Source organism: Ictalurus furcatus, chromosome 9 (genome assembly GCF_023375685.1).
Source record: "Ictalurus furcatus strain D&B chromosome 9, Billie_1.0, whole genome shotgun sequence".
NCBI lineage: Eukaryota > Metazoa > Chordata > Actinopteri > Siluriformes > Ictaluridae > Ictalurus > Ictalurus furcatus.
Window position 1 is genome coordinate 11,440,021 of NC_071263.1, and position 11,018 is coordinate 11,451,038.

At 38.5% G+C, this 11,018-nt stretch overlaps 1 protein-coding gene across 5 annotated transcripts in view; it reads left to right on the plus strand.

Moving 5' to 3' along the window:
• Positions 1 to 10,391, plus strand: part of evla (Enah/Vasp-like a) — a 43,136-nt gene extending 32,745 nt beyond the window's left edge. For 3 of the 5 annotated variants that reach the window (XM_053633791.1, XM_053633790.1, XM_053633795.1), the window contains exons 5-13: positions 807 to 868; positions 5,378 to 5,595; positions 6,000 to 6,118; positions 6,231 to 6,267; positions 6,389 to 6,425; positions 7,482 to 7,542; positions 8,131 to 8,191; positions 8,313 to 8,370; positions 8,471 to 10,391. In XM_053633791.1, coding sequence (XP_053489766.1) covers positions 807 to 868; positions 5,378 to 5,595; positions 6,000 to 6,118; positions 6,231 to 6,267; positions 6,389 to 6,425; positions 7,482 to 7,542; positions 8,131 to 8,191; positions 8,313 to 8,370; positions 8,471 to 8,508 — 691 coding nt within the window. In that variant the 3' untranslated portion in view covers positions 8,509 to 10,391. The remainder of the gene's footprint in view (positions 1 to 806; positions 869 to 5,377; positions 5,596 to 5,999; positions 6,119 to 6,230; positions 6,268 to 6,388; positions 6,426 to 7,481; positions 7,543 to 8,130; positions 8,192 to 8,312; positions 8,371 to 8,470) is intronic. The other 2 variants (XM_053633793.1, XM_053633794.1) reach the window with 1 other exon arrangement.
• Positions 10,392 to 11,018: the final 627 nt, after the last annotated feature.

The window sequence follows — 11,018 nt, forward strand, 5'->3', positions numbered from 1 at the left end:
AGTTGAAAGATTTGGGAAAAAAAAAGTGAGAGTCACTCAGGGACAAATAAACCCAACAGTGCAGTAAACTCAGGACCACATTTGGCATATAATCCAGATTAAGTCCATTTCAGTTCCAAGTTTTAACAGTACAACACAGTCTGGAAAATTTGTTTTCTTGGAAGTGAATTGCAGTCTGATCATGTGGTTTATAGATGATACACATTCTACAAACCTTATGGGCATTCAGAGTGTACCTTTCAGGTAAACACTCATAAATGAACACATTTAAGATTAGTTGTTTGTGTTATTAGTCACTAAACTGATTTTTTTTTTTGTTCAGGCCACTTGACACCGAACTAATTGTAACATGGCCCATTACCTAAAATGAGTTTGACATCCCTGTTGTAAAGTCTTTATTTTAATGGCAGCAAATCCAGGCCAGAATGTTTCCTCATCAATAATCACCATGACTGTTCCCAGTTCCCAGTGTGCGATATTACCTTTATTGAGCTCATGTAGTGGAACACTTCTATTATCTTTTATCAAGCCTCACAAACATGAACCTCCTCCAACGGCAGCTACTATTTCATCTACAAATCACTTTTTGCCCCCTTGTGGTTAAAAGTATGTATTGCATCTACAGACTACTGAGGCTGGTGACATCTGAGCATGACTGAAAATAGTGCATGGATAAACAACACACACTGCAGTGGTCAGAGTAGTCTAGAAGAACAAATCTTGCACATTTTGGAGTCAAACATGTTAACACTGTGAAGAGAATGTCACTTCATCCTGTAATATTTTCTTAACGTATATGTCTGTAGGCAGATGATGGAGCAGCATCAGATGCAAATTGAAAGGGAGCGGCGGACATCTGGCTCGGCAGGTAAAGTCTACACAACACAATTGTATATTAATTATATAAAAAGTTCACCTTCTGCCAAGGTTTTTGGAGGATACTTTACACTCAGCACTGCAAACGCTTGTGGACATAATTCACCTCCTTGACCTGACAGTTTCCAGATCATTTATTCACTAAATGACTTATTCAGACTATGCTTTCTCTCTTACTCTGTCAGTGTGTGCTTCCTGCTCATGTTTGCCCATGTATCAGTCCAGCTCAGACCAACATATCCCATAATTCCATACACATACTCATCAGGTTTCAGTCTGTCAGCTGAGACATAATACATGTTATACACAGCATGGGCCACATCTTTGCTCATAATTCTGCTTACGCTTGCACATTGTTTCTTTTTTTTTTTAAGGAGTTTCAGTTTGTCTTTTTTTGATTTTCATCACTGTCAATTTTCTCTCCTTCTGTTTGTCACTTGTTTCCATTCCTGTCTCAGTTTCCACCCTGCAGTTTAAAGTATCTGGCTCTCAGTCCAACACCTCTCCAACAGAATACAGGCAGTTTCGTGCCAACACACTCCCCTCCCACACCCGCTTTGCCCCCTCCCCATCTTCCTCCCCCGGCTCCTCCTCTTCCTCACAGGAGCGTGAGAACATCTCTTACATGAAGGACTCATCTCAGAAAAAGGCTCAGCAGTTTTCACAGCTCTCCACCTCCCTGGCTTCGGCCTTCTCTCCCATGCAGCCAGGGGGCACTCTGCCTTCTCGAAATGTGCGTCAGATCCCTCTCTCCCCCCCTTCAAGCTGTCAGTCTGACCCCAAAGACACCACCTGGACCTCTGCTCAAATCTATCACCCAAATAGCTCTTCACCCCAGCCAGTCATACCTCTTAACCAGCTTGTACATCCCACTACCTCCACCCAGTTTGATGCTAACAGCCAGTTAGAGCACTACTACCCATGTCAAACCCCTTTCATCAAGTCTGCCTCAGGGCCCCCTCCTCTCCCACAATACTGTAATCCTGAGCTCTCCTACCCTTCCCACTGCAAGGATATCCCCCTTCCATCTCACATTGGTCAGTGTGTTCAAGGCCATGCCCACCAGCCCCAGTTTGCTGCCTCTTTCATCCCTCACCCCTCCAGTGAAAACACGCCTTTTTCTTGTAGCTCTGTGTCACTCGAGACCACATCCCCTGCTGTTTCTCAGACTGCCACGGCACCCAGCAGTAAGTAACTCAGATCACCATCCAGCTGGCTGTGGAGTGTGTTTGGGGACTTCAGCATGGTTGTCACACACACACTGCACACAGCTGTTGCACCAAGCAGGACTGATGATAGACAAACCTCTTTCGTACTGCTTGAAGAAACAATACAGTTGCTATAATGTTGCCCAGTTGGAAATATTGGTACATTTGCATTACACACTATTCATCATGCTGTTGGCTCTTTAACCAAGAGTTCTCATACACACTGTCAGGGCGCACGGCTCATTTTAACAGATAACTGATGACGTACTGCCTAAGCTTATGTAAATGTATAAAACATACAATGGGCCTCATTTCCAGTGTGTCAAACTGCTTATGAACAAATTTATTCATAAATCGTTCACAGGAGCATTTACACAAGAAACATGTTGTTCATGAACATTAGCGGTCGACCGATAACTAAGTTGGGCTGTATACCCGCCAATAAACGATTAATCAACCAATAGCTTTTAAAATTGATACCGAATGAAAACATAACATTCAAAGTAAAATATTGCTGAACTTTATTATAAAAAATAAACAGTACTGACGGTACCCTAAAAATGTACTTTACTTTTTTAAATGAAATAAATATATAAATATTTAATACATGTTTTAAAACTTAAACGTAAAACTTTTAATAAATATTAAAGTAAATAAAAGAAATACATTCAACCTGAACCAAAAAGTAACACTCCAAATAACAAATAAAAATAGAGACATCCAAAATGAATCAAAAACACTTTAAATAATACAACAAAATTTGTCAGTGATAGTATTTATTTCACCTCTAGAGGCCGCTTTCATACTGTATAATGACAGCGGACCCTTCTCAGCCGCCGCAACGGATGCAACAGAAGCACAGAGGAGGTGTCTAGACATTATGTAACCACTTAATAATCACCACCATTTTAAACACAGAAACAGCTGAGAGTCAGGCATGAAATCATCACCCATGTGAAAAAGAGAGTCTAGATTAACAGTACAATGTGTTAAGCCTGGTTTACATCATATCTCCTTCTAATTACAGTAAATATCAGATTTTGGATCAGAACTTTACTGATTTTGAAGAAAATGAAACTGATTCAAACTGTAAACTATTAGGCTAACTATGAGTTTATTCGCTGGAGCTGCTTATCTATAAAACCCCTGATGTCTAGGGGACAAATAAACCCAGTAGCGCAATAAGACTCCAGAACCACATTAGCAAGGTGAAGATTTGCCATATAATCCATCTTATATACCACTTATCCTTCCTTAAGGGTCACGGGTAAACCTGGAGCCTATCCCAGGGAGTATCGGGCACAAGGCGGAGTACACCCTGGACAGGGTGCCAATCCATCGCAGGGCACACTCACATACACATTCACACACTATGGACACTTTGGACATGCCAATCAGCCTACCATGCATGTCTTTGGACTGGGGGAGGAAACCCCCGCAGTATGGGGAGAACATGCAAACTCTGCACGCACAGAGTGCGGAGAATGCCACGGGGGGAATCGAACCCCCGACCCTGGAGGTGTGAGGAGAACATGCGAACCATTAAGCCACCGTGCGCCCTCCCATATAATCCAAATTAAGCCAATTTCAGTTCCAAGTTTTAACATTACAAAATAATCTGGAAAATGTGTTTTCTGGGTAATGAATTGCAGTCTGATCATGTGGTCTGTAGGTGAAAACCGTGAAAAACTATCAGTGGGGATATTTGCAGATTCAGCAATCAGTTATCTGTGCTGATTAATCTGCAAAACCAATCAATCGTTCGACCTCTAATGAGCATCTAGTTTGTTTCCTATGAGAGCTCCTGTATCCTTGTAAATTTATGTATAAGGAGACTAACTAATATGAACCACGAACAATATGCTGCACAACAGAATTTCGTGATCATTTTATGAAACTTACTCCTTTAGGTCCTTACTGACTTAAAAGAAAGCAATAAAAAAAAATCCATAAATTATGGCAAATAAGGCTAGCCATTCAATTACCACAAAAGAAATGGCACCCTATAAAAGGAGGAAGTGTTAGTGCATTACTGGAAGATTTAGCATGCATTGCTTAGGAGGCACTCTTTCATTTCATTTAGTCATCATTTGGTTGTTTGCCATTCATGGAGTCTTGTAGAAAGTGTAACTTACTGTAAATCAGTTGTCCCGTGAATGTGCTTTGTAATTTATGGGTGATTGGTGAGTTCAAAGAAAATCAAAGAAAGAAATATGAAGTAAATTTTGAGTTCAATTTGGCTTATAAAACATTCACAAAGAACCTTAGTAAAAGATTGATAAATGAGGACTATTCAGAGTAAGATATTACCTTTCCTCATCTTCTGACTGATTCAATTTCCATCAGAAATGATTACTACTAAAGAACTTTAGTTTACACTCAGCTTATCTTTTGTTTAAGTGTTTCAGCAACCATACATACTATTATATTATATTATAGTATAATATAGTGTGGTGTAGTATTGTGTAGTGTAAAACTGTCCCAACATTTATTTGGCATTAACAAGATACTAAAGTTAAATCTATTTTGTCGTATTCTGATATTTTGATTGTCAAACAGCTTGTGTTACAAATTACAGAAAGACTTTTAACAATTCTTTGGTCAGGTACTAGACTATATCAGATATATTAAGCTGATCACAACGAACGGTACATTCTTATGTAACTATGTGATTTTGGCACTAGTAAGAATTGTTTTTAAAAGTACTGGTAAATAGTTCAAAACCAACGGGAAATACTATAGAGGGATGGGGACCAACGTGTGTGTGTGTGTGTGTGTGTGTGTGTGTGTGTGTGTGTGTGTGTGTGTGTGTGTGTGTGTGTGTGTGTGTGTGTGTGTGTGTGTGTGTGTGTGTGTGTGTGTGTGTGTGTGTGTGTGTGTGTGTGTGTGTGTGTGTGTGTGTGTGTGTGTGTAACTGTTTGTTTGTTGGCTAAATTAGTACTACTATCAGAACTACGATGTTTATTTGAGGATTAAGTTAATAGACAGTTAAAAATATAACCAAACCAAAAATTGCACCAGTTAATCTTCATTTCATTTGGAGCATTATTTGCCAGAATAAAATAAACAGTCTTTGCCATGCTTGGCGTGTTTTATATGTTCTCATATTTGAGCTCATTACTCTGAAGTCGATACAATCTACATAATAACATGTTTAATGAGTCCATTATGTATTTAGTATTGTTTCACTTGAAATTTGCTCGTTTTGATCTGAACGACCAAATATCCCATTACTAAAATGACTTCACTGAGTCATGTATAACTTCTGTGCACTCATCTCTTTTGTTCTTCAGCAGGCCCTCCCATCCCTCCAGGACATCCCTCCATGCTCTCATCCACTCCCCCACTCCACCCCCCCGCTCCTGCCCCCATGGCAGGTCCTCCAGCTCCTCCACCTCCACCTGGACCTCCTCCCCCAGCTGCTGCAACACCTCCTAACCCCCCTCCTCTCCCAGCTCCATCAGGCTTGGCTGCAGCTCTGGCTGGAGCCAAACTGCGCAAAGTACAGCGGGTAAGTGGCCAGTGCTTGCTAGGCACAGTTACATAAGAGTGCACTTATAGCTTTTATTTGCCTTTTTAATCATAGACTCACCAGCCTATTTAATGGGAACACATATATACGCATACATATCATGTAGCATCAGTGCAATGCATAAAGGGATTTTACATATGTGAGACTCATATTTATACTTTAACTTATGACTGTCAAGTAATTGTGTCAATAACTTTAGCACATATATTTGAGAGAAAATTCAATTATTTAAAAAGTAGTTCTAATGAGACAAAAATTCTCCTTTTGTTTATATGATACACTGAGTTGTTAACTAATAAACTGGTGACACAGAGTAATCTGTTGAGCAATGTGATATTTATCTGTTCTGGTCACTGCTGTTGCCCTTTGTTTGAACCTGGCAGCCTGAGGAGAGCTCTGCAGGGTTGGGCAGTGCCAAGAACGATGCAAGCCGCTCCAGTGGAGGCAGCGGAGGAGGAGGAGAGGGCCTCATGCAAGAAATGAATGCCCTCCTAGCACGAAGGTCAGTCTGAATCAGTCCCTTAGCCCTGATTAATTGATTTATAGCTGATAATGTACAAGACTGTAAATTAGTCACACTGATTTGAGTATAAATTGTCTTCTCTTCCCTTCAGGAGGAAAGCTTCCGAAAAACCCGAAGACAGTCAAAATGTTTGTGTATTTCTCAAAAGACCTATTCACATTTTATACTTTTTTTTCTTCTTCTTCTTTCTCTTACACTTTGTAATAATTCTATTAATTTTTTATGAAATGTTGAGTATGTTTCTTGCAGGAAGAGTCCAACGGCTCGCCAGCCTCACGTGGCTCAGGTTAGAAAAAATCTGAAATTATTTCATCACTGAACTGTAAGAGCTAGACTATCTCATGCTTTTAAGATAAAGTTAAGCATAGTTTAAAAGTAATAATAATTCTTTCTTTGGCTGGTACACTTGTGAATGCCTTGGAAAGTGTGCATCTGAGATTCATAGTTGGAATATTTCACAATGATATTAAAAGAGATCACAGTCCCCATCAGAATCTTGCCAAACCTTAAAGCTGCCAGTTGAAGATATGACAGATATCTTGACAGATCAGATACAGCTGGACTGACTTTTATTTTGTAAGTGAGGTGTTATGTTACATAAATCTTCTTAAGCTTTACTGAGAATTACATTTTAGTGGGCTCAAAAAACCTGGAAAATAGAACTGCCAGCATCTCATTTTAATCATATTGTGTAAAGTATCTTTTGTCTGTGTTTTAATAAACCAAGAATATATTTATATCTTTATATCTTCTTGTTAAATTGTGCATGACTCGGAGTATAATCAAACTGTTGGATAAAATGTGGAAAAACCAAACTTTCCAGGAAGTAGTGGCTGCAAGAAAAAAAAAAAAAACATCCTTAATTTTTTTTTTTTTTTTTTTCTATTTTAGACAAAATATGGAAATTATATATAGAATGATAGACATTTCAGAAACTTGAAAATGTTAATTAATTTGTCCTGATATTTGGGGAAATTGGGGAGAGATTTGGGGAGATTGAGGTTTATCGATTGAGGATGGTATCAAACAGGATAAGAAAAAAAACCCTTCCTGATACAGACTAAAGCAAAGCTGTTCATTATTAACTTTATTTGGATACAATATGGAAACACAGCATCTGTGTACAGCATCAGGTAAAGAGTACAACAGTCGAGTCACATCATACAGTCTATCTAGACAGTTCTTACAGAATGGACCAGTTTCCAAATAGAAAGCATTGTTATGGTCTCTGTGTCAGTTAGTCCAACATTTTGTTTAAAAAAAAAAGGAGAAAGAAATCAGTGTAAATTCTTTACACTGGCATTAATCAGATGCTCACAACTAACTGAATTCTGATTTCTAGATGCTCTTAAAAAGCCATGGGAGCGAGCAAATTCTTCAGACAAATCCTCTGCTGGATCAAGGTCAGTTTCACATCAATTTGATTTAACCAGTTTGCTTGTTCTTTTCCTTTATCAGGTATACCACCATACCACACACACACACTCACACACCACTATTCCCATATCCAAACACAAGCAAACATATAATTGAACTTCTGCCCAGTGCATTAGCCTTAGGTTTATACGAGTCAATGGGCACATGACATGGCAAGCCACATAATGGCTGAACTAAATGCCTTGGTAACTATTGTGGGTCTTATCAACACACAGCTTCCTAAAATAAAACATAATTAACAGGATCCTACAGCGGTTTTGTGTAAACAAAGAGCCAAACCTTATCTCGGTCTCTCTGGTGATGATAAAAAAGCTGAGAGTTTGTGCAGAAGCTGTAATATTGACAACCTGATAGAGCATGCATATGTTGATGAGTTGTCAGTGGAAAACCACCAAGGTCCGAAGGGAATATGTAATAGATCAACATTATATGCGAATCATATTTCTGAGCGCATTCATCCCGAAATACAGCAACTTCATTCTAAACCTTTTTAAGGGAATTATTATAAATGTTCTGCTCATTATTTTCTATGTACACATGCCTTTATTGCACAGGTTGAGAGCTGTTGGCAGCACCACTGACGGAGAATCAGGAGACTTCGACAGAATGAAACAGGTACATTTTATAACCATACAGAGAATAGACGTGACCATTTCAAACAACTTGTCACAAGGGGCTGCTCATCAGAACACTTACATCATCTGAAATGAGACTTTATTCATTTTCGTTCAAAAAGGAGATCTTGGAGGAGGTTGTGCGTGAACTGCATAAAGTCAAAGATGAGATCATAGATGGTAAGAATTCACATATTCTCTAATTAAACACATGTCCTGCGATATTTGAGCAGCAGCGCTAGCATTGTTTGTATGTTTTCCTTTTTCCTTTTTTTTTTAGCCATTAGAAGAGAACTCACTAGGATGGGTGCTACATAGTGTTCAGAAGCATGAAAACACCACCAAAAGGCTCTTGGGAAAGTATGGAAAGGATCCTGTGGCGCTTTGGAGGAATGGTCTTGCAACATAGCTGCAACGGCATGGAAAAAGTTGGTGTTGCAGGAATGTTGCATCAACAAGGAGCATTACAGAAAGGAGCAAGAGAAAGAAGTGAAATGGAAGTGATTTAGAGTGAGTGCTTGTATGCATGTGCGAATGGGTGGATGTATGAAAGGATGTATGGATGGACCTTCACACTGAATTTTCTATTTCCTCCTGTATAAACATTAAAAGACTAAGCCCACTGTGCAGTTTGCTGCTCCCAGTCTTTCAAGTCTTAAAGAGAAATTTGACAAGGTGGACCTTGATGAAGATATTTGTGTTTTATACGGTTTTATTGTTTCATTACTGTTATTGTAAAAGTAATTTTATTATCAGTGGCATCTGCCAGAGAAATAGAAACACAAAGTTGTCACTTTTTATGTCAGTGTTTTATATTTCACCTTCATATTTTGGTTTTTGATAAGCACATTCAGCACAAATTTGCGCTGACCTGTCACCATCCCTCATTACAGTTTTAATCTTTTATTTATTAGGTCTTTTTTTTTTTTTTTTTGCCAATACACATGTTCACTGGATTTTTTTTAGCTTGAATTTGAATTGGTAGTGTGAAGTTATTGATGATGGTCGTATGAGAGATGTATCTGTAGCTATAGCCCTGTAAAATGGCGGTTTGTGGACTCTCCTCATTTGTTTTGAAAGAGAATTGGTTCCTAATATTGGGTCCTAAATTATTCAAATGATTAGCCTAGCCTACTGGGTTAATCCTCTTAAAAGTTAACATTAAAATGACCTTTGAATAAAACACTGAATCTATAACTTGTGAATTTGTCTTCTTTTATATGCCCAAGAAGGTACTCAAGATGAATATTTGTTTTCATTTTTCTTATACAATACGCCTTCAAATGTATTTTCACACTATATAATATCTAAAACAACATTAAATTAATACAAATAAACAATAAACAAAAAGCACGGTGGCTTAGTGGTTAGTACGTTCACCTCACACCTCCAGGGTCGGGGGTTTGATTCCCACCGTGACCATGTGTGTGTGCGCGGAGTTTGCATGTTCTCCCTGTGCTGCGGGGGTTTCCTCCGGGTACTCCGGTTTCCTCCCCCAGTCCAAAGACATGCATGGTAGGCTGACTGGCGTGTCAAAAGTGTCTGTAGTGTATGAATGGGTGTGTGTGTGTAAGTAAATGTGTCCTGCGATGGATTGGCACCCTGTCCAGGGTGTACCCCGCCTTGTGCCCGATGCTCCCTGGGATAGGCTCCAGGTTTCCCCGTGACCCTGTAAAGGAGTAAGCGGTATAGAAGATGGATGGATGGATGGACATATAAATAGCAAAATGGGTTGTTTTTTTAAAAATGTACCATCTGTAGAAAGTATCTTAAAGAACTTAATGCATTTTTGTAATGATATCATTTGATATTAATGTTTTTGTTTGTTTGATTTTTACAATCCTTACATTGACCGGTATTCATGAAAGTAACGTATGGTCAGATCTGTTCGTAAAATGAGCATATGCAAATTCAACCGTTTGCTCAGTCATTAGTTTCATCTTTGGCATATTCGTATGATCAAACTCATGTCTGAACTAACAGCATGTAAAATTGAGAATAATATTTAAACAACCTGCAGTTAAATAATTAAAAAGCAATATCAGTTTCATCAAGTAGAGCACAGGGCTGGGCGATATACTTATATAATATCGAGATCATTATAAATGATTACGGGATACACTTTTCTGAGATATCACTGGTATGGTGATGTATTGTTTATGTTTTTTATCATAACAATTTAAATGTTACTGAATGATTTGACATAACTTATTAAACTTCATCTTCTTTGTCCTTGTAGACATTAAAGACAAGTATCGTCAAACTCAGTTTAACAGTTTTTTGTTTATTTTACTTCTGTTTTGCAGACAGTTTGTTAGCTAAATTACATATTGTGTCCTCATTTATGTCCTCAAGTATCATGATATATGATATTTTGGTCATATCACCCAGCCCTATTAGAGCAAGTACGCTTCAGGAAGTAGAGTTGTTAGTCATAACATGTCCAGAGAGCGTGTACATTTGAGCATAATAATGAATCAGATTCATCTGCATTGACGCAGTATCCAACCCACTAGTCCCTTATTTACATTTAATATGCATAAGGCACACCTCAATTAACCCTCATGGACATCTAATTTACATAAAACAGCTTAATTTATACTGTTGCAGTAGTGACCCGATAAAAGAAAAGCAGTCTAACCAGATCAGAGGAAAGATCCATTCAAAACAAAAAAGGGAAAAAATTTCAGGGAAGATCTGAGATTGTCCGAGACTTTTGCAAAAAAAAAAAAGTTTTGTGCTCTTAGAACTGTTCTGAAACCTGACCTACAGCTAGCTGGTGAATGTACACAGCTGGGTTTTTATTCATTATAGAACCAAATAGGACA